General features: G+C 31.0%; 3 protein-coding genes across 5 annotated transcripts; 1 reads left to right on the forward strand and 2 right to left on the reverse strand.

Annotated features, from left to right (window-relative positions):
• Window positions 1–44: 44 nt before the first annotated feature.
• On the reverse strand, window positions 45–7,327 carry LOC108322513 (oligopeptide transporter 7-like). Its single transcript, XM_017554668.2, has 6 exons — window positions 7,173–7,327; window positions 6,488–7,073; window positions 1,492–2,061; window positions 1,139–1,397; window positions 844–1,026; window positions 45–743 (listed from the first exon to the last, which is right to left on the reverse strand). Exons 1-6 carry the CDS (start codon window positions 7,246–7,248, stop codon window positions 129–131), a joined length of 2,289 nt encoding a protein of 762 aa, XP_017410157.1. The 5' UTR covers window positions 7,249–7,327; the 3' UTR covers window positions 45–128.
• A 2,460-nt stretch (window positions 7,328–9,787) lies between these two features.
• Window positions 9,788–14,007, reverse strand: LOC108324098 (rRNA (cytosine-C(5))-methyltransferase NOP2C). Of its 2 annotated transcripts, none has more exons than XM_052871649.1 (9): window positions 13,814–14,007; window positions 13,582–13,726; window positions 13,370–13,460; window positions 12,711–12,871; window positions 12,313–12,552; window positions 12,096–12,227; window positions 11,197–11,264; window positions 11,031–11,092; window positions 9,788–10,241 (listed from the first exon to the last, which is right to left on the reverse strand). In XM_052871649.1, exons 1-9 carry the CDS (start codon window positions 13,930–13,932, stop codon window positions 10,099–10,101), a joined length of 1,161 nt encoding a protein of 386 aa, XP_052727609.1. In that variant the 5' UTR covers window positions 13,933–14,007; the 3' UTR covers window positions 9,788–10,098. The 2 variants fall into 2 exon arrangements, with proteins under 2 accessions (XP_052727609.1, XP_017412414.1); XM_017556925.2 differs by having other exon boundaries at window positions 12,313–12,542; window positions 12,674–12,871; window positions 13,814–14,005.
• A 5,505-nt stretch (window positions 14,008–19,512) lies between these two features.
• Window positions 19,513–21,505, forward strand: LOC108336844 (thiosulfate sulfurtransferase 18). Of its 2 annotated transcripts, XM_017573295.2 has the most exons (6): window positions 19,513–19,695; window positions 19,888–19,968; window positions 20,101–20,180; window positions 20,278–20,348; window positions 20,883–20,936; window positions 21,080–21,505. In XM_017573295.2, exons 1-6 carry the CDS (start codon window positions 19,673–19,675, stop codon window positions 21,260–21,262), a joined length of 492 nt encoding a protein of 163 aa, XP_017428784.1. In that variant the 5' UTR covers window positions 19,513–19,672; the 3' UTR covers window positions 21,263–21,505. The 2 variants fall into 2 exon arrangements, with proteins under 2 accessions (XP_017428784.1, XP_052727896.1); XM_052871936.1 differs by lacking the exon at window positions 19,513–19,695 and having other exon boundaries at window positions 20,075–20,180.
• Window positions 21,506–23,286: the final 1,781 nt, after the last annotated feature.

Raw genomic sequence — 23,286 nt, forward strand, 5'->3', positions numbered from 1 at the left:
TTTTATGATTAATTTTATCTGTGAAATAAATTTAAAATATGTGGTGATACTTGGAAAAATAAACATTTTTCAGGTGATGAAGCTGCCATGGCGGCATTAACAGTTGAACAGGATTCTATCATGGAAGCTTAGTAAAGAGGACAGCCTTTGGATTCAACAGCTGGTGCAGTTGGACAGGAAGCTAATGGGCACCTATCTGGATCGCTGCCCCACCAGTTTAGGCTGATACCTTCCATCCCCAAACACAAGTAGAGCAAAACCCCCATGAAGGCTAAACCAGCATCAAGTGCCCCAGACAAGACATAGTTGTGTCGGCTCCACCAACCGCGATGGTAACGGTACACAACAAACCCTGAGACAAACCCAACAACAACCCAACTGCTGTAGTTTACTGCTGTAGCTGGAGGCATGTCAGCTAATGCACCCAAGAGCACAGGCACAGTGATAAGCCTGATCCATTGTTTTTGAGGCAAGGCCTTGTGTGCTACCCAGACTAAGAAAGGAGCTATTGCTCCAGCCAAGAAAAACCAGTTAATAGCCCAGTAGTGTCCAAGGTCTCCGAAAATTCTACGAGGCCCTATCAAACCCCATATCACAGATGCGTCATAGAACACATGATCACCGGGACAAGTCCAAGGACTTCCTGCTGGAAGCAATTCTCGTTCGCATATGTTTGGAACAGTGTTCATAAGCCACCATGCTGTTAGTATATGCACCACTGCAGATATTAAGGTGCCCAGTACCTACAGAAGCAAGTAAGGGGATTATATAATGAGTTTGAAAGACAAAATTGTGTCAAACATGTACCTCAGACTTTGATAAGGGGAGAGTAAGTGGGCAAACCTGTGCCAAGAACATTTCTTTAGGAGGGATCTTCATGTAATGGCCAAGCTTAAAATCTTGTAAGAAGAAAATGGCCTGCTTCATGCTCACATTACCATACACTTTAAACAACATGCTGGCAACAGGATATCCTGGGTAGACGTATCCAATTATGTATTCTGTTATTATATTCAAAGCCGGTGCCTTCACGACAAGGAAAATTATAGTTTTTGTTAGTATACAATTTAATCTTGTACACAAATTTTTATATATCAACTAACTTTACCATTGCCAAGAATTTTATAACTTTGTGTACCTGATTTGTTGTGGCTCTAATTACTCCAACGGGAAGAGTAAATGATATGGCAACAACACAAGCTAACATCACACCCCACCATGGTAGTTGGAGTTCATTGTTGAAATATTCACATACAGATATAGTGGCCACGATGTTGAACAGAAGAATGCAAAGAAACCACCATTCAGGAACTTGTTTGTAGTTCTTTCTCATGATCTTTGTGTGTATGTCTATCTTATTCTCTTGGAAAGCAGACTTACTCAGTCGCAATATTTCACTGCAGTGACAACAATTCAACTACAGCGACACATTAGTTCTAGTTCATACGATTGAAACTTTCAGTAGAAACTACAAATAGCTTGATTTATTACCTTCCATGGAAGAGTGAGACATGAACGAGAGTTGCAGAAAGGCAAGCAAAACCAATGCCATATGACATAGCAAACATGGTGCTGAGATAAAGAGGGCCCTCGCGCTCATAAGCCTCCATGTCAAGGTGAAAGTTGGAGTCTATTATAGCTGAGATGTTGTACTTTTGACCACTGGACATGAATAGTTCATCTGAAAATATTGGAAATCTTCTTGCCTTGTAAAGGTTTGCGGAATAAGCAATGGGCACAATGACATATATGAAAATGGCAAAACCAGCAGCAACATTAGCCGTAGCGAACCATGGACTGGCCAAAGGGCTACCAAGATATGAACATATACTTGACCAGTCAAAACCAACAGCACCAACTCCAAGACCATGCAAGCCTGAACCTAACTGGTGTGCTATCACGGACGTTGGAAACATCCAGCAAATCCACGAAATCGATGTTAACATAGGGAACAAGTAACCAGGAAAAACATAATAAGCAAAACTGCAAAGAAATGCTGTAAGGAAAAACTGATTCCGAGTTAACCCTCCTTTTCTTCTCTCCTCTTTCTCATGCAGTGCCCTGAAATAAATTGCATACATGCATGAGTTGTAATATTATTACGCAACCTGGAACTAATACAGTCATATTCATGTAGCTGTTCTTCTTCATAATTCTGACACCATTATCTAAATCAAGATTACATCAACTTTAAGGTACAATACAATGCTAGAAAGTTTAAGATCATGCAGCAACTACAAGGTCTAGGCGACTCCAAGCGTGTGTGTATATATATATATATATATAACAACAATGAGGTAGACTCATATAGGAACTAGTTACTGTATGTTATCACTTAAGAGACTCAAGCACCAAAACAAAACTTAAAAAAAAAATTATTTAACACCATTTTACACAACATTTATAAAAAGAAAGTAAAATTGTTTTAACAAGAGTTAGTGGCAACAAGGATTTTGGAAAACTTTACAGGGTGTGGCTGAATAAACAATTTAATTAAGTATTTTATTCAAAAAAATTATCATAAAAAGTTTTGTGATAATAAGTTTGATTGTAAAAAAATCACTTTAATGAATTTCACTGAGAGGCCTGTGGAAATAAATAAGAATTTCACAAGTTTAAAAGTTGTGTAAAAAAATAGCAACCTCGATACTTTTTTTTGGATAAATAAATACAAGAAAACAAATATAAAAGAGTTTAATTTTCAATAAATTTTTAAAAATTTAAATATATGATTTAATCCCTGTAAAATATAATTTATCCTATTTTAATTCTTGTTTAAAAAAATTTAAATCTTCATCATTTTTTAATATTATTTTTAAATTTGTATAATTAACTTCTTTCTAGTTATTTTAATGCTGAAAAAAGAAAAATATTAACTAAGATAATTGTATTTTTAGGCACATGATTTAATCAAATAATATATTCATTAATTAACTTAAATAAAGTAATTAGATATATGTTAGTTTAGATTTTTAATTCAATAACTTAATTTTAATATTTTTTTATATTTAAAATAGTTATATTTTATTTTTCTGAGTATTACTTTCCATATTATAATATAAATCAATATAAAATAATTTTTTTAATATATCACGAACAAATATTCCATCTCTAAAAAAATAATAACATATGTTTTATACTTTTAGAACTAATAATTATAGTATTTTTAATATAAAAAATATTATTAGTTTTATTGTTTCCTTTTCTATCCTTTCACAAATAAACATAACATGAAACAGTAGATTTAAATATGTTTTGATTTCATGCAAATAATATCTTATCCTATTTTAGTTTTTTTGTAAAATTTTATTACACTAAAATCCTTGACATTTTATAGTTTTTTTTTCATATCATTAAACACAACTAATTCAGTACTAAAAGTATAAAATATTAATTATAACTGTTAGATTATTCTAAGTGCATAATTCAGCAAAGTAATTTATTTAATATTTTATAAATAAGATAATAATATTTTTTTTAATATACCACAAGAATATTTTTATATTTTTCAAATGAAACTAATTTTTTATTTATAAAATATTATTAAAAAATAATTGTATGTAGATTTTACTTTATAGTTATATATTTATGTGATTTTATATATAAATAATGATTTATGAACAAATATATTAAAAATTTAAGTTATATTAGTTTAAAAGTATAAAAAAAAAATAACAATCGATGCCATATATTAATTTAACATATTATCATTAGTAGTTCTTAAAAATATAAAACATATTTTATTATATATATTTTTAAATAAAATACGATTTATTATATATTAGAAAATAATTATCTTAAAATCTTCAAAATCAATATGTGAAAAATAAATTAAAAGAATATAAGTAAATTAAATTTTTTTAAAATTGATTGAAAATTTGAGAATAATAGTCCATGAAGGGAAACCCTTGACAATGCCATATCTTCGCAAGAGGCTAGCAAATCCAAAACCAAAGGTGTTTTTGCTATCAAAGTGGATTTAGAAAACAGTAGTTATGATATTTAATAACTTAATTAATGAGAGATTTTTACAACTTTCTGGTAGGTTTGAAGAACATCCTGGGATTATGTTTTTGAGTGATAATGTGAGAAGTGTTCTTCAAAGCTGAAGAACAAGAGTTTAGTGGTCTTCAAGCTATGGAGCTAATAAGAGTTATGGAGACATACGTACTCATATTATCACGGCAATATTAGAGAATGGATCGATCATATATTGAATATTTTTACAAGTTATATAACCATTTTATAATTTTTTTTATCGTATTTATGCTTAAATTTATAATAAATATATTTTTTTAAACTAATACATTAATTTTTTTGGGTTTGTTAAATAATATTTCAAAATTTAAACTAAAATATGTTAAAAAGTGTAAACACTTCAAAAGTCAATCTAAAAGTGTTTTTATGTGTTAAGAAAATTTAACACAATTAAATTTAAAACAATATATTTATTTATTATTAAAATTTAGGAAATAAAATATATCAAAATTTGAGCAGATTAATTTTAATTTCAGACTTAAGTTTAGGAGTTAATAAAAATATATATAATCTTTAAACTTAGTTAAAATAATCTATAATAAATAACCATACTTCATTATCTAAACTAAACATTATACAATTTACATTTTGAAAAAAATATTTATTATAAATTTAAGCATAATATAATTTATAACTTTTGTTTTTATGCATATACAAAATATCTTAAAAAACAAACACACTCATAAAGAAACAAAAAAAAATAAAGATGATAATATATGAAATAAATAAATAATTAATTAATCAATGCAATAGGTAAATAGAGAAACTAGGAAAATTAGCTCCGAGTGAAAATTAGAGTTTTTCTTTATTATTGAATCAATTTTAGTTTTGTATTACATAAACGTGATATGGTCTCATTTATCTAACCTAAAATGATATTAGCCTACATTTACTAGAAAAATATGATATCAGGTCGACAATGACATAACAATAGGAGTACTTGTGATTAAATTAAGTTAATGGTTAAAACGCACAAGTAAAATATTAGGCAAATTGATTAAGGCGATTAACCATATGAATCAAACTCATCCAAGTAAAATCTCATAAATATGATGGAAACTCTCTTTGTCGACGGAATCATGGAAACTCCCAACTAATTAGAAGTCCCTTACGCTGGATAAATATGATGAAAGTACATACTTGAATGAGCACATTGTTATTTATGTTACTTAGGTTAGCTTATACACTACCGAAAACTCATACATATCTATAGTCTTCCCCACCACTTTGAAGAGAGCATATCTAAACTTATTTACTTGTTTATCTCTGTAGAAAACAACATTGTGTTTTGGGACATAGTTCGCGACAAATTGGCCTCACCATCTCACTTATTTTAATATAGTTCTACACCACATGGTCACGACACTAAGGCCGGGCATGACTCTTTGCGAGTGATGTGAGTGATCTATGCATGATATTGACTATTAATTTGGACGAGTTAAGACAATGTACTACGAAATTTATTAATTTGGACGAGTTAAGACAATGTACTACGAAATTCATGTCGTTGAAGGAAATGGAGATGTTTAAGAACAAAATGCAAACTAAGACTATGTCATGCCGTTGAAGGAATTGGAGATGTTTAAGAACAAAATGTAAGCTGAGACTATGTCAATCGAAATGAAGTCATCAAAGCGAGAACTTATGCACAAGAGTGGGTCAAACAAAGAAAGTCAAAGTTTACAAAAGTTAGTCATCTTAGACATTTTGATGTTAGAAGATTGCATGATGAAATACAAAGGTCTAATGACAAGGGAGATGGTCGAAAAGAATGCAATCGAAATAAAATAAATAAGAAAGAATCCGTTCTACATGAGAAAAGAAACACGTATCCTAACCCTATGAAAAGAGTTATAAATCTAATGGCTGATTCTTTTTCCTTTAATTATTCTTCTTGTTTTTTTTCAAAGAGTTCATAATGGCGGTACCTTTTTCCATTTTTTAGAAACCAAAATAAGTATTTGGTTTTTCAATAATTAGATTAACGTATCAATTATACAAAAAAGATGAAGTAGTTTTCAGACCATGTTTTTGTCCATTTGGTTTAGGAGATTAGAGAAAAGAATAAAATGAAAAAGAAGATCAGTGATTAGATCAAATTTAGAATCGTTAATGATAAAATATGTTGTTCGAAAATAATTTTCTTAAAACGAATTGAAATTTTAAAATATTAATTGGATCATTTAAAATTAAAAGAGAGTTCATTATACTGACTTATGTTAGTTAGGATGAGATACATTTATATTTATTTTATTTTGACACACATTATAAAAACAAAATAATTCTAGAATAAATTTTTGTATTTTAATAATAAAATAATAATAAAAAAGAATAATATTAAATAAATATAAAAAAATTGGTGTATGGAACTATCATTTATCCTGCTTTTTTTCTATTAGCTTAAACAGTAATATGATGTAAGTGGAAAATGAAGTAATGAGCACGGTACCTGAAGAGCGAGACCTGAACAAGGTTTTGGGGCCACCACATGGTAGCGGGCTCGACGAGGTAGCGTCGGAATATCCCGGCCCAACCGAAACCCAAAACCTGCGACGTTATAACCACCAATAACGCCGCAAAAACCGTTAACTCCTTACGGTAGAACATTTTAACAGCGCTAACGAAATGAATGGCGTAGACGCTAGCAGCTCCCGAACTTGCGAAGATAGTGATAAGCACGTGCTCCTTCACGTTGAACTTCCCTGGGTTCAGCGTAAACTCCCATTTCGTCCCCTTCAAGAACACGTGCTTTGTCACCGCCGCCGCCATCAGGTGTCCCGCCGGCACCACCGCTATCTGCGCCGATATCGCCGTCACAGTCAGTGGTTCTCTCCGGAACCCGAAAAACTGGTTTAGGAAGGAGAGAAGCACGCACGCCAGGGTTCCCAAAATCCATGTCCGGAAAGTGAAGGAAGGCAGCGACGGGTCGTCGCTCACTGAAACCGTCAGCGCCACCTGCTCTACCGGAGAATTCTCGACGGCCGGCGAGTTCTCCGCCTGGGAGATGGCGTCGTTGTTCTGATGAGGCCTTTTAACTGAAAAGTGAGTCAAAGAAGCGATAACTAATCAATTGTTTGGATCTTTTAATTAAGAATGAACAAAAAGGTAGGTTTGGAGAATTAGAGAAAACGAACTCAGAGGAGCATGAATTTCAGGATTATGAGCCATGTTGCTGGAAAGTGTTTCTGATTCGTTTAAGCTAAATCGCATGTCACCTGATTTACATTCCCGTCTCCACTTTTTGTTTTTATAACAATAAAAATAAAATAGAATTAAAAAGCAATTATTAAAATGAAAAATATTATTAAAGTAAAATAATGAAAGAATTAATGTAAGATTTCAACATTATATATCGAACCAAAAAATTAATAATTGTGAAATGCATGAACCACATAAATTAATGTAGTTCAGCTGTCATTTTATCCCAGATAAACCCTCGTATTTGGTCCTGTTTTTGGGCAAGATTCATTGAACGAGAGAAGCTTTGTTTTTTTCCCATACAATAGGTAAGAATGAGATAATCATATCGAAAAAATAATTTTCAAAACTGGTTATTTATTTCTTTTCCAAAATTTGACTAAACAAAGAGAAGTAATGAGAAAAACAATTAATCCCTGAAAAACAAGTTACAAACGTCAACGAAAAGAATGGGCAGACGTGGAAGGTTTGTTCCCCACATCGACCAAAGTTCCCAAGTGGTGGGCCTTCGAATATCCCTATACGAAGCGTAAGGTATTAAGATAAATAATATAAAAATTATATGAATTTAAAACGCCCACAAAAACTTACAAGACATTATTACGATTTATAAAGACTATCTTTTAATAGATCTTAAGACATAATTAAAAGTCATGAAAATTAAAACTCAACTTCATAAAATTGTTTTGTAGGTATCACAATGAAATTTATATCATCAAATCGAAATGTATAATGTCAAAAATATATTGCTTCTAAACCATCATTCCAGTGCATCCAAAAGTTTATTTCCTATTATCGTTAAAACATAACGAAACTACCCATTCATACTTTCTCTACGTACTCAACGCTTGCAGAAATATTTCTTCTATGAACCTCAATTGTGAGAAACGGCAGCGGAAGAAAACTCTGAATGCAAGAGACGAAACTTTCAAATAAAATGCGAAGGGGTAAAACCATATTTTAAATTCATGGGGGTAGAGTTAGGATTATGGAAATGCAAGAAGCAAAAGCCCATTAAGAAGGTCTTAAGAGATCAGTGTCTCTTAACATAATCGTTCCAAATGTGAGAAAATTGTAAATATTTATAGGTCACTTTATTTGGATGACATGATTTAGAATGGTAAATTATATATTTTAAGAATTTAATACTAAAATGACTTATTTGGATAAGTGATTAAAAAAAATTAAATATTTTACAAGACATTTTAAATGAATAAAACAAAACAATTTCAAATATTTAAAAAATATATAAAATTTGAAATTTTTCTCTTTTTCAATACATTAACACAACACGCATGCAAGCAATTGCCACTATTTCATAATTGGCTTACAGCAAAAGTCGAGATAAGTTAACTTAGATTAAAATTCATGATGATTCGATCTAGGTGAAGGTTAAATTAAGTCACATCAAACCAAAGGTTGAGACGAATCAAACCAAACTAAATATAGAAGCAAGTCGATATGGGTTGAAGGTTGAAACAAGTTGATCTGAGTCAAAGGTTAAGACAAGTCAATTTAGACCGAAGGTCGAGATGAGTGGACTGAGGCTAAAGGTCAAGCATAGTCAAAGGTTGTGACTAGCTAGCCCGAGATCAACCTCCACCTCAAGGCGAACGATGAGATGAGTTGTCCCGAACTGAAAATCTAGTAGAGTCACCCTAAACAAAAAGTTGACTCTAGTCGATCTAGAGCATTGAAACGAGTTACCCTAGATTGATCGAGATAAATTAACCTAAGATGAAAATCAAGACGAGTCAGTTTGACCCGAAAGGCAAGACGATTTAGTTCGAACTGATGGTCAAAATAAGTCTACCCATATTAAAGGTAGAGTCAAGACAACCTTTATTAAATGTTGAGATGAGTCCATATTGAAAATTGAAACGAGTTATCTTATATTGAAAGTTAAACAAAGTCAACTCAAGTTAAATTATCTAAATATTTTTAAAATATTTTTTTTTTCTAGAAAGAAAATTAAAATATTTTATCCAAACTAGAAAATAAAATCTATAATATCTTAATTACTTTGTTCAAATAAAATATTTAAAAAATTAAGAAAATTTAATTGGAGAAGTAATTCAACGTATTTCAATTTTTTTGAAGTTGTTGAAACTCCTCGTCCAAACACTTTTTAAGATAAATAAATCAAACCTAAATATATTAACATTAATTTTGATAAACCTCTAATGAAATAGGATAATAGTACAACCTTAAGAATCGAATGTGAGTTGTTTTGAAAGTTGAGCAACTATAAATTCGATACAACTTTTTTACCACCTTATTATTCTTAATTGTTTGAAATGAATTTATTTCTACATGCACTTACTATGATATTGTTGTATAGACCGATTGAAACTTTTGAAAAATATAATAGGGAAATTTGTTTTGGAGAAAAATAAAACAAAATTCAGTTCATCCCTCTCTTCTTTTTTATTGATCATTTGGATAATAAAATAGTTAAAGTATGCAATATCTGAATACTCCTTAACGAACCTTTAGATAGATAATGCCATGATATTGCACCCTTACATGACAATTTTTTCTCTGAAAAATGTGATAAAAGAGAGTAATAATTTTCATCGATTTTCCATTATACATGAAATGAACAAGATAAGTAGGCTAAGTGCAAGTACATTATGTTGTTAATATTACAGATAAACTACTCTAAGTGCTCAAAGAAAGTATACCGATACCCGTATGTTATTTAAGATGTCTAAAATGGAAACAAATTGATTTTGATAACAAATCTTTTGCATGTCAAAACATTATAGTTACTAATTCATATTTCTTTCCATTGGGGAACTATTTGTAAGGAAACCTTTAACACCTAAAGTTATCAGGCATTTAAAAAGAACATTTTCTAACTTAAAAATCTGAAATGACTAATTTTGTGAACTTCGCTATAAAGAGGCCACTGGTTCGTGATGTCAAAGGGTCAAATCGCCATGTTTTTGGTATGCATCCACCCTTGCAAGGCCAATTTCTGGCAGCATCTATCTCTGTCAGCTCTGTAGATTGAAATAAGAATGCAAAAACATAGAGAGGAACAAATAACTCAACTGCCACAACATGAAGCAAATACTGTGAATATATGATCCAAGGAGTAATATCACTACAGCAAAGTAAGCGTACGCTTACTCATCCCATTAAACAGGTTAGACTCTGTTTGACTAGTAAATTTGTTTTTTTGCATCCATTTCAAGTTTCATTAAAAATTACAAAAATGCCAGCATTTTTATTGCCCCCTTTGCTTGTATGATACAAAATAAAAACAACATTTCATTGCCTCACATTTCTTGCACAAACTTTTAAAAACAATAAATACAGTATATAAATAATACTACATGCTTGTCATAAATAATATAAAAATGAATATAGAAAATATTTCTGATATCCAGAAACATCCTAACTTTTGCAAGTTAACTATGTCCACCGAAATAAGAAATATATCGCAAAAGATCAAGCAGACCAATTGATAATTTTGTAAAACTATGACAACATTCAAGCAGAACTTTTTCCCACCACAAAAGAAGCAGATTGGGTGAAAGAGGGTTTAAAGGCTTCAGGATAGAGGCAATATGTTTACGCATCTAAGAATGGGGAACGTCTACAAGAGAAGCACACAACATTTGATAAGAAACAAGCATAGTACAAAAGCTAACCATATTACTGAAATGGATATGATTAGATGAAAAAATGGATAACACGAAATAATAAACATGGACCAGTAGAAGTACTCGTAAAATACAGACAAAGTTTTCACCAACCCGAAATAATTTGAAGGGTGAAGAGCATACCTGCAGCTCTATTTTCCTTCAAGAATTGTTCCACCACATCTTCATTCTGAGCAACAGTTAAGCTAATCGACAAAGTATTTTGTCAGAGTAAAATTGGCAAATGATAGGGAACATTTGTGCTGACTGAATCAGAAGAGCCGAAGAAGTTACAAAGTAATCAGGTTACCTGCAAGTGCTGTAGACAAGGGATCCTCCCACTTTTAGCAGTCTGAAACCATTGGTGAGAAGATTAAGCTGCAGCCAGACACAAAAGGTATGTTCGTTAAATTAAGGTGAAATCTAAGACTAAAGGCATTCATGCCTTGAATTATGCCAAAAAAGGCAATAGAAACAATCTACAATATCTTCTTTGCATACTTTGGGGTTAAATATGGCAAAAAAAATTAACTTTGTGCACAAGAAACTGAAATCTTACTAGTTTATTATCACATTACTAAAAATGAAACATGTCCTATTTACAAGTTCAGACTTAAATAAAATCCGTACACTCTTGTTATAATTTGCCTTGATGATTTGATGCTCATACAGTCCTCGACAAACAATGTTTATGGAGTAACATAATGAGATCATAATTGGTAGGCCTTCTTAATGAAGGCTTTCTTCCAACTTTGTTAGTTATTGTGTAAGTAGACATTCCTTGTTATCTCTTATTCTCTACTTTTCTCCATAAGGTCTAAAGGTAACATTGCAGAGTTAGCTAGTTTAATCATATTAATCACTCAAACTCTTCAACAATTTAGTTATATACCCACAATTAATCACCTCAGCACTGAGATTTTCAAAAATGTTTTAGGCCTTACACGTAGAGCATACTCCAAAGAGTGTCTCAGTTGATCATGAGTGTGCCAATACCCCTTAGACATTCTATCAGAAAGGGAAAACATTCAAAGCTAATGCCTGACACTAACACAGTAAATGATCCTGCACCATGTCATCAATAGCCAATCTGTTCTAACTCTAAGATGGGATGGGAGTGTGTTACAATATGTGTGAGAGAGAAAGAAATGAATGATTATTCTAGTAAAATATTCTACAGTAGAGAATATGTATTAATGGCTCATTTGCCTGAAGAGCATGTAAGTCATCAGTCCTCTCAGCATCTAATACACGGCGTTGAAGCGTTCTCCAGCCCCAATGTTCAAACTTTTGAATATGTTTAACTGAACCATCATGAGTGCACTCTGCATCTACAAGGACCTGCATTCCAACAGATCATAAAATATTCAGGGTTGCTGAAAGCAAAGAATTATGCAAGATAAACTCAAAATGACGTATATGTTACCTTGTCATAGCCCTTGTTTGCAATCTCATCGTCAGATAAAGTCTTAAATAATTCTCCTTTAGTAAGACCAACAACGCCAGAACGATGTCCATAATAAATGAGTTCAGGAGGCTGAGAGCTAGACACCAATTGTGGAGAACCACTTTTGCCAGCTCTTTTCCTTTCTTTCCATGGTCTTCTAGATGTCCACTCCTTGAACACATCCACTCTTTCTTCCGATCCAGACTCACCTGTTTGATACTTGATAGAAAGAAAACATTTCAAAAACAAGCAACACTGAATAATAAATATAATATAAATTTAAATTCCCGGTATTGCATTCCAGGATGAACCATCTCTATAACAACTATACTTCAATTACATGATTCACAGTCAGAACGGGATCTGGTAGGAATAACTGAAAATGATGTTCCATCAGCAACAAAAAGCCGGCATTGATCACCAAGCGTATATTTTTGCAGCATTGTCCTACAAGCGGCCAAACGATGCCTTGCAGCATCTACTCCTGTCACAGAGCCCGAATCACCAAGAAGGTCCAATATCATACAAAGTTTAGCACCTGAAAATAAAATTGTTACAAAGACAGTTATGATCAATATTGAATCGTTTCTCTGGTAAACTGATAAATTACAGTCAATGTTGATTTTTTAACTAAAAACAAAATCCTGCAAAGGAAAAAGCACGTCAAAGCATCACTGAAACACAGTCATTCATTCATTTTCTTACCGAAATAAAGCAATCTTAATCTGAAAATCATGCATTTTTGCAACAGTACGGGAAGAGAATACTCCCTCTAGTCTCATATAAAAGAAATAAACTCATGCTAATTAAGAAAGATCGATAGCATCCTTCAATTGTATCAATCTCATTTAAAAACCAAACTTTTTTACCCGCATCAAACTTTCTTGGAACTTTGATATCAAAAACACAACAACAGAGTCATTGACACAACAAAACCTCCATTGAATGAAGGGTATTTTGATAATCGTAAAAACAGTTAACATTTGCTTATATTTGAGACTTATAAACATAAGCAAGTAAAGAAAGAAACATCTACCAGGAGCAGCACATAGGTCTAGGACATGATCTCCAGGTGACACTTCTAAAGCCATAACCGCAGCTCCAGAAGCAGCATCAATTCCATATATCTGACTCAGAGGAAATCCAACAACAGCCTCACAAACTTAGGTTCTCAAAAATTACATTTTGACATTAAAATTTACTTGACTGTTGTATGAAGAGCCAAATCAAGATTCCTTGATCAGTTACCTTTCCTTCTCGGTATGCCCTAGAGCCAGCAATTTGAACGTGCGGTGGAAGAGAGAGAAAGCCCGATAACCACTCTACTTTTTCGAGGTTGCACTTTACCTCTGCTTCAACCTCTTCAATGCATGCTTCACAACCAGGTTTCAACCTTCGAAGGCACGATATAAATAGGAAAAAAATGTGAAATTGAAAGGCAAAAATGAAGGAGGTGTAGAAAGGGTGGAATTGGAATTACCGAATGTATCTTGGGGTGGAATCGATTGCAGTGTAAAGGGAAGGATCGAGCCCATTGGCCTCCAGGAAGTGAAGGAAAGCCTCTGGCAATGGCGCCATTGCAGCGTTTTCTCCTTCCATCCACGGCTCAATTCGGGTTCAACTTCATAATATTTTGGTGGGTTGTGCTAACAACCAATATTAAGAAAATCAAATTAAGGTTTGTTCTTTTATGTTCTGTTTCCAATGTTGTTAACTTAGATACAGTTATCATTGTACCCTTTTATTTTATTTTTCTCAAAAATATTCTTTTAATTTTGTATTTGCTCTTCTTCTTTTTAAATTTCTTGTTTTAGTCACTTAAATTTTTAAAAAAAACATCAATTTTAAAGTTCTACAAAAACATAGTTTATATTTTCTATTTTAAAATATTTAATTTTAATGATTTGATGATGGTTTAAATTTACTTAAGTTAAGTATATTATAATAAAATAATTAATTTAAATATTCATTTCCTTTTAATTGTCATTATAATAGTTCTAATTTGTAAAAAATATTTGATATGATATAAAAATATTGGATATGATAAACTCGCTCTGGAATCTCTAATCTGCAAAATTATATCCAAATATTTTCAAAAATCTACAACTCTAACATTATAAACGTAAAATAATTAGATTAAATGTTTAAACAATTTTAGTTGTTGTTAACTAATTTTAGTTTATAAAAATATTGCAAATTGCAAAATCTTCTTCACATTATCAAACACAATTTTAATGCTTTAATTTCTCATACTCGATAGGATGTTTTCAATATTATAAGAATAAGTATTAAAGATAGGATGTTTTCAAGATTATAAGAACGAGTATTAAAGATGAGAGAAAAATATACAAATATTTAAATCTAATTTATAATTATTTAAATTTATATTAACTTATTTTAATATATTTATCTTAAGTTTAAATTCATAAATTCCAATTCATATGATTGAATTTGAATTAAATATAAATATAAATTAAATAATGTTTTAGATTTTGAAAATTAATAAAATGAGTTTGTGATAATTTAAATTGTGAAAAGATAGATTTAATAAGGTAAGATTGAATTGAGTAAGATCGAGTCTTATGTAAGATTATGTTAGGTTAAATGTAAGATAAGTTGAATTATGTCATATTAAAGTTAAGTTAGGTTAGGTTAAATTTAAGTTAGATTAAGTTCAAATTGCTCTGAGTTATATTGAATTTAAGTTTAATTAAATAAATTTAAGTCAAGTCAAGTTAAATTGGAGTAGAACTAATTTAAACTAGTCAAGTTGGGTTTAAGTGGAGTCTGGTCAAATCAGATCAAGGTTAGATTGAGTTTGGTCCAAGTTAGACTAAGTCAGGTCAAATTTGTAAGACCCTGAAAATTAGAAGAAAAAGTAAGTTTTGGGTCATTAGAATACTAAGAAACTCAAAATGTAACAAGTTGTAACAAAAGTACAAAGTATAGTACAAAATACAATGCTGTCGACTTTGACATGGTTTAATATTTTAATTATTACTTTTTGTTAAAATTAGATCTTGAGTTGATTCTTCTTCCATTAGAAAGTAGACTCGAATAGCTTCGATTCGAGTACTTGTATGCGTAATTCCGACTTCAGGAAGGGGTTCAACAGGACTGACAAAGTTTTCCTAGTGAGTGAACACGTTTTTGACGCGTTTTTGATGCATTTTTTTACTGTTCAAACGCGTTTTTGGCCAAATTTTGGCTATTTCAGGACGTCCCAGGGGGCTGGAATGGTTCCTAAGTTGAACCAGAGACTAGAGTACGAAGGTTTTGGAGCAAAGGGACTTTAGAGTTGTGATTTGAGTCGGGGGAACATTCGCAAAGTGTTTTCGAAAGGCTAGCTAAGGAGAAAACCGTAAATGGAGCTAACCTTGAGTCTTTTTGTTTCTGTATGATCTTAAATTTGGTATATGTTTAGGATTTTGATTCTCTTTATGATTTTAGAATGAAATTTTGCTTTTGTTGTATCTTTTGAATTGATGTACGGTTTGGAATTGGGATATGCTTCTGTTTTGATAATTTTGAAGAGATCTTGTTCGTATTAAGTATTTTGAATAGGTGGAAGTTTTTTTTAGGTATACGTATAGATCGAAGATTTTGAATTTGTTTATGGATTTAAAAGGAGACTAGGTTTTTGATAGGAAATTTTGGATTGTACTATTTATCCGCTGCCTTTTATTTATATGTTTAGTTTAGATGTTTATAAGATTTGGATAAATATGGGTTGTTGATAGGAGATGAGTTTTTGGACGTCTAGAAAGTCTGTATGATGAAAGGAATAGTCGGTATAGCCTAGGAAGTGAATTTTCGTGATTTTGGAATGGTAAATTCGCTTGAGCGAATGAGCCAACTCGCTGGAGCGAGTTATGCGTGACAAATTTAGTGTTTTTGATGTTTTTGACATTTTGGGAGTTCTGGATGTCCGTTTTGGACGTTCTTTAGGTCGATATGGGGGTTTTTGACCCTTCGGGAGCCATTAGTGAGGGTATCCAAGCTGTTTGAACTACTTAAGGGTTCGAATTAATAGACCATAAAGAGTTATGTGTTAATAAGTGATGTTTTTTGTGAGGATGTGAAATGTCTGAGTATGTAAGAGTTATTTTCTTGAGATATGACTAAAGATGATAATATGTTGACATGTGTATCTATGAATGGAGAATGTGGAATAGAGTTCCAAGGAGGAACTCCTTGTTGATTTTGTGTCAAGTACTGTACGTATGAATATAGGAACTCCGATTTAGGGGTTCATTCTTATGCTCTCAATAGTCTCGATCTCACTTAGAGAGAAAGCTATGTGGTGGAGAGTGGGAAATCCTTACCGAAGATCCACAGTGGGGTGGACAGAGTAGGAAGGATGTAGCTTTAGTGGTGGTATTCATATCCGAAGTTCCAGCTTGAGGAACAGAGTAGGATAGAATAATTGAGCTAGCGAATAAGTGCATCCATATCCGAAGATCCAGTTTGGGGGACAGAGTAGGAAGGATGTAGCTTCAGTGATTGTATTCATATCCGAAGATCCAGTTTGGGGGACATAGTAGGATAGAATAATTGAGCTAGCGAATAAGTGCATCATATCCGAAGATCCAGTTTGGGGGACAGAGTAAGATAGGATGTAGTTGAGTAAAGTACCACTGTAAGTGTAGAACTAGCTAAGAGTTCAATATTCATACGATTATTCGGATGAGTGAGTTTATGATGATTATGGTATGCTTATTGTATTATTGAGTAATTTAACTTGTAAGTTGGAAATTTGGTTATTAATTTAATTTACCATAACATTTTATGTTGCATTAGCTCACCCTTGCTTTGTCTGTTATGTGGTTGTTATTTTGTGTTATGTATTTTGTCTGGCGATGATCATTCGGTGGATGGGAGCAGAAGTTGGTGATATGCCGGTGGAGCAAGCATTAGATGGAGGATCGATGGAAGCTTAGTTATAAGAAGGAAACTTATATGTTTAGTCTCTATTTTAAGCATGAATTGTATTTAGTTTGTGATTTGAGTGAGGGTTTGTATAATAATGAGGAAAACTATTATTCCTCCTTCTATCAACTGTTCTATTGTATCAATGATGTAAGAACTCTATTATAATTTAATGCTATAATTATTGGAGTGTTACAAAATTCACATTCAAATCAAGCAACAAAATGAGAATGTGTTGTTGTCTGACAAGTTGGATAATAGAGTTCACTTTATGTACCTCTATTTGTTGACTAATCTTTCATGTCTAATATAGGTAATTGTATATTTAATTGTTGTGTATATGTTGAAATCCAATAGGCTATTGCAACTTAATGTTAATGTTGTAATTAATAACATTCACTTCACTAATATAAATATACTAAAAATATGTTAATAAATGTATTCATTGATGTATAAATAGAGTTGAGTGGAAGTGCTTGGTTGAGTTGATGTGTGTCATAAAGATGTTATGGGAGCAATAGTTTGGATCATATCCAAACTGTGAGTACCAATTATAAACATGTCTTCCATATCTAGTTATTTATTATATGTGTCATTACCATTAAATTCATAACATCAATGTTTATTGTAATTTTTATATAAAGGCAACGAAAGATAAATATAATGAATGGATACAAATGCTTAATTATGGATGACAAACACAACTTTAATTTGTTTTTTAATTATCAAATGAGACTATGATGACAAGGTAAAATTGTAATGTAGTATATTTCAAGATGTATCTTGCCTACTAAGTAAACTTGTCAAAGTTACAAAAAAAGTTGACATATAGAATAAAATTGACAAGAATTTACTAACAAAACATATAATATGTATGCGGTATGAAACAACAAACATGAACAATTGACAAATACAATGTCCATTGTTTTATATATATAAATACATGGAATTATACATGACCAATTATATTAATTTATTAATTTTGTCGGATTTATGAATTATTTGATCAAACATTTATTGTTAAGTGAAAAGCCACAACTAAAAGTTGAAATATAACTCTTTCTATTTAAATATTGTAGCAATCAAAACCTCAATTAGATGGTAAACTAATCTATCCAACCTCAACCATGAAACAACCCTTAACCAAATCATCATGCACATCTCAAATTTAGTAAATTAGTGGTAATGTATTAACTTTGTCAAAAAGATGCTATCATAGCATTCTTTTGTATCAATAGTTGAATATTTCTTACTTTCACCACATGTATTATAGACTAATCATTTGCCTCAAGTTCAAATGAGTTTATGTCAAATTTGTTTCTCATAAATCTTTAAACTCTAGTTTTAGCTTATGCATATTCGAAAACTCTATATAACATGAAATTGACAGTTTATCAAGTGCATTTGAACATTATATTACTTATTACCATAAAATATCTCTTATAAAACGAGTAACCATATTATAAAGAGTTAGTATCTAATTAAAAAATGTGGATCCATCAAGTCTTAAGCCATAACTCACACCTATATATAAGATTTTCATCAAACAATTATATGAAACAATAAATTTGTGACACTTTTTTCGTCTTCTTATATTATGCTTTTCTTACTAATCTCGACTCATTATAAAAATTTTAGTTTAACACGTGAATTTTTCACCATTTGTGTTTTGTATTATGCAAATTCTTAATTTTCATTCGAGTTATTTATTTTATTATATTAAATTTAACGTTTTACGATAAATAATTGTACGTAACCATAAATTTCAAAATCTACAAATACTCTATATAAAAAATAAACTAAATTTTCAAGACAAATTTAAAAATCAATAGCCAATTTTTCGGCAGGTACCAATTACAAAGTTTAGAATTAAGTATAGTGAATCTTAAACGGTGACTTGAAGAAAACAACTGCAGTTAATTAATTTCTTAAAAATTAATTACATCCGGAAAAAGAAAATCTAAATTTGTGTGAAGTATTGTAGATTTTGTGATGCAGTGTTGTAAATACTTTTGAATCGTGTTTAAACTCTATATATAAAAAATCGAGTTAAATAATTTATCTTGAAAGAGATGGGAAGCATGGTAAAATGGAATCCGACACATCCTGCTACTAATCTGACGCGACACGCAATTCAAAGACCTTTGTGTTTTATAAGAAATGATAATTTAATACACACAAATTTTCTTATATTTAATTGATATTATTTTTTCATTATTTATTTATATATTCAATTCAATCTCTTGCATTCAAACCTATCCATTCACTGCTATGGCGAACTTTATATTACCAAACACAAAATAACGACCACAAATCTTCTTCCTCTTTTTTCACCTTTCTTCCTCACCCTATAAAGATCACTTCTTTAAACAACCACACACTACCAATTAAACAACACCCACTTCCCCTCATGGGTTCTATTGGAATCAAAAGGTTTGTTTCAGAATCATCACTCTCTTCAACATTTGCCTTAATTATACTTTCCTAATATATAGTTTCAGACTCACTGAATCACTGTATCATCATTGTTAATGATTTTTTATTATTATGAACAAACTATGTGTGGTTGTCTTTGTTCCCCTGTGGATTACAATATCTGTCTCTTTTTGTTTTGGCCTTCTGAAGCTCGGGATCCGAGGTTGTCACCATTGATGTTCATGCAGCCAAGGGTTTGATCCAGACCGGTCATGTTTATCTCGATGTCAGGTAACAAAAAGTTCTGATTTTTCTTTTCTTTCTGTTTGTTGATTGAAAATCAAACACTGAAATGAATCTCTGGGTTTCTGCATAATCGTGTTTATCTTTTGGGAAGAGACTGAATCTTATGGTAATTAATAGGACGGTGGAAGAGTTTCAGAAAGGTCATGTGGATGCTGAGAAGATAATTAACATTCCGTACATGTTTAATACACCAGAAGGTAAAACATTTGTGATATCAATGTTCTTTGTTTAGTGAAATTGCAAATTAATTCTATGATTAGAATGTGAAATCTTGTGATTTATTTTGGAGAGAAGGTAGGGTGAAGAATCCGGAGTTTCTGAAGGAGGTTTTATCAGCGTGCAAGAAAGAAGATCGCATCATCGTGGTAACTTTCTTTTTCAATGCTTAATAGAAAAAATTAGTTTATTGTCCTTTTCATGCTTCAACTTGTTTTCTGTCTACGTTTACTACCATATTTAAATTTGATTGGTCAAAGATTTTGAACTTAGTTTCATTTATCACTTTTAGTCTCTCATACGTACTTTTTTTTAGTAAACTATATTTAATTTATTAATAACTAGTTTTAATAAGCAAGAAATTAAAAATGCAGTTCATGAAAAAGGTTTTTTGAATGAGTATTTAATAACATGACAAATTACTATTATGTGTTAACGGCACGATACTTTCACTAACTTAATCAGTTAAACGCATTCATAATGCAATGTTTTATATGAAAAAATACTTTTAGAATATGATTTTATTTTATTTCATTTTAAATGATTTTTATCATATTATATTACTTTAAATAATTCTTAAAATTTTATTTCAACGATATAAAAATTGACTTTGTCACACTTAATATTTAAATAATGTTTCTTTTTGGAAATTGATATTCTAAAAATATGGTTTTGGATTACAGGGTTGTCAAAGTGGAGTGAGATCTGTGTATGCAACTAGTGATCTTCTGACGGAGGTAAGTATCAATTCTAGTAAACTGGAGTATATATATATTAAAATAGGAAGAGTATTTAACTGGTTTTAGATTTTGATATTTAGAAGAAAACTATTGAATATGGTAATAATATAATTGATGTTATTTTTCCTTCGTTTTGGTAGGGTTTTAAAGATGTGAGGAACATGGGAGGAGGATATCTTGACTGGGTTAAAAATCAATTTCCACTGAAAATACCTTTGAATTTGGTTAAAGATGAAGTTCCACTGAAAGCTCCTCTGGATTTGGTTATAGGTGAAGTTACAGTGAAAGAACCTTTGGACTTGCTTAACAACGAATTACCATAAAAAACCATAATTCAGTTAAATTAAAAAAAAAAAAAAGATGCTTCTCATCAGTTACACGAGCATTCTGAATGGTTCACAACACAGGGATATGTATTATTATTATTATTAGTATTACCTTATCTTTGCTATTCACTACTATAAGCTTGTTCATAATAATGCAATTAAGGAAAACAATGTATTGTATCCATTAAGTAATGCACAAGGGTTTACCAGTTTATAACCATTCAAAATATGGTTTACTTCCTTCTTTCGTTTTATCTGATTATTCTTTTATTATATAATGTTCCAATCAGAAGTACTTCGATACGATACTTAGGCATATAACAATGAAAAAAGAAGAAAAAAATCTTACGAGAATGTGGATGTGTTGAATGCAGGGAACATTAAACATTTAAAAGGGAAAAAGAAACCCTGATAAGCCAAATAACGAATTTGTAAAGTTAACGTTACACTATTATTTTATACTGTAAGAATTTCAATAAGAATTATAATTTTTTTTATACCTTATTGTTATTGTATGGTGTAACTTTTCAATCAACAGTTGACGTGAAAATTGCACGTTAATTAATTAAGGGAACAGACCAAATGGTAATTGTTCAAATAATGATCAAAAACTCAGTAGAAAAAATATATTTACAGTATGTTTATCAAAGGATTAGGTTGTAGTTAGACCAATATTAATTAAAATTCAGTTTGAAATTTATAAATACAAACTTAAGGTAATGAAATTCAACGATTATTTATTGACTTAAGCATCATAGTACTTATATGCAAATAACCCATCGCACTCTAAAGGTGAAAAAGGAAAAAAAACATTCAAAATAGTAAAAGATTTGAACTATAAAACTTATATGAGGAATTTTCTTTGCACCTCACTCATTTCTTCCTGCACCTCTCATTTTACATATTTGTCCTTCATTTATTAAAATTAAATAAAAATTAATGATGAGTTAATGATTTCGTAACTACCAGCAATCCTAAATCTTATTTTGTTGTCCTACATGCACCCCCTTTCCTCTTCTTATTTTTTGACTTTAAAATAAAATAACAAACAAATAAAAAATGAAAAGATATTCCAAAAACATATTCAATATTATTTAATCATAAAATATAACATAAAAATAAAATTTACAAAATATATAAATATAAAATATTAACAAAAAAACTATATAAAATATTAAACAAAATAAATTAAATATACTAACATAATATTTCATACATATATTTTTAAACAAATTTAATACTATAAATAAATATAAAAAATACTAAATAATAAATATAAAGAAATATAATTTATAAATTTTAAACAAATTTAATTAAATATAATAAAAGAAAATAAAGTAATAAAAGAAACCCTAAAAAAGCAAGCGGCGCAGCTCCAAGTGTGGCTAGCCTCATTCGTATCTCCAAGTGCAGCTGCACGCAAAAGTGTCGAAAGCCAACCGTAGGTCCAACGTGGCGACCCGTCAACGCAGCTCCAAGTGCGGTTCTCATCCCTCCCAACCGCAGTTCCATGTGCGGCGATGCTTGATCCGCAATTCCAAGTACGCTTAAGGCCCCAGAGATCAAATACAAGATAAAAACAAAAATCTACCTTTGAAGTTAACTATGTGAGAAGAAGAAAATCTACACTGTTATACCAGAAGAACTTAAAAACAAATGAACTTGATGATCAGGGAGGAGGAGAGGAGTGCGAGAGGAAAATGTGAGCTTGAAATGAAATGCGACAAATAGAGGCAAGGAGGAGGAAGAAGTGTAGGGTTTACAAAATAATCTGAAATGCAGTAAGGCTGAACTCAATTAGGAAGGGGTGTAGGACGGCTGCTTCAATTTAATCATTAAATGATCAACTTTTTTAAGTAAAATATTCTTTCTGAGAAGGATAGAATTGTAAATGAAAAAAAGAAAGAAAGTGCAGGATGATGTTGGTGAGGTGTAGGAATAACCTCTCAACTTACCGCCTATCTTAGTCGGGAAAGTAAATCCCAACCCATGTATCCCATTTAAAATTTTGCAATCAATTG

Source organism: Vigna angularis, chromosome 1 (assembly GCF_016808095.1).
Source record: "Vigna angularis cultivar LongXiaoDou No.4 chromosome 1, ASM1680809v1, whole genome shotgun sequence".
In the NCBI taxonomy this organism is placed as follows: Eukaryota; Viridiplantae; Streptophyta; class Magnoliopsida; order Fabales; family Fabaceae; genus Vigna; species Vigna angularis.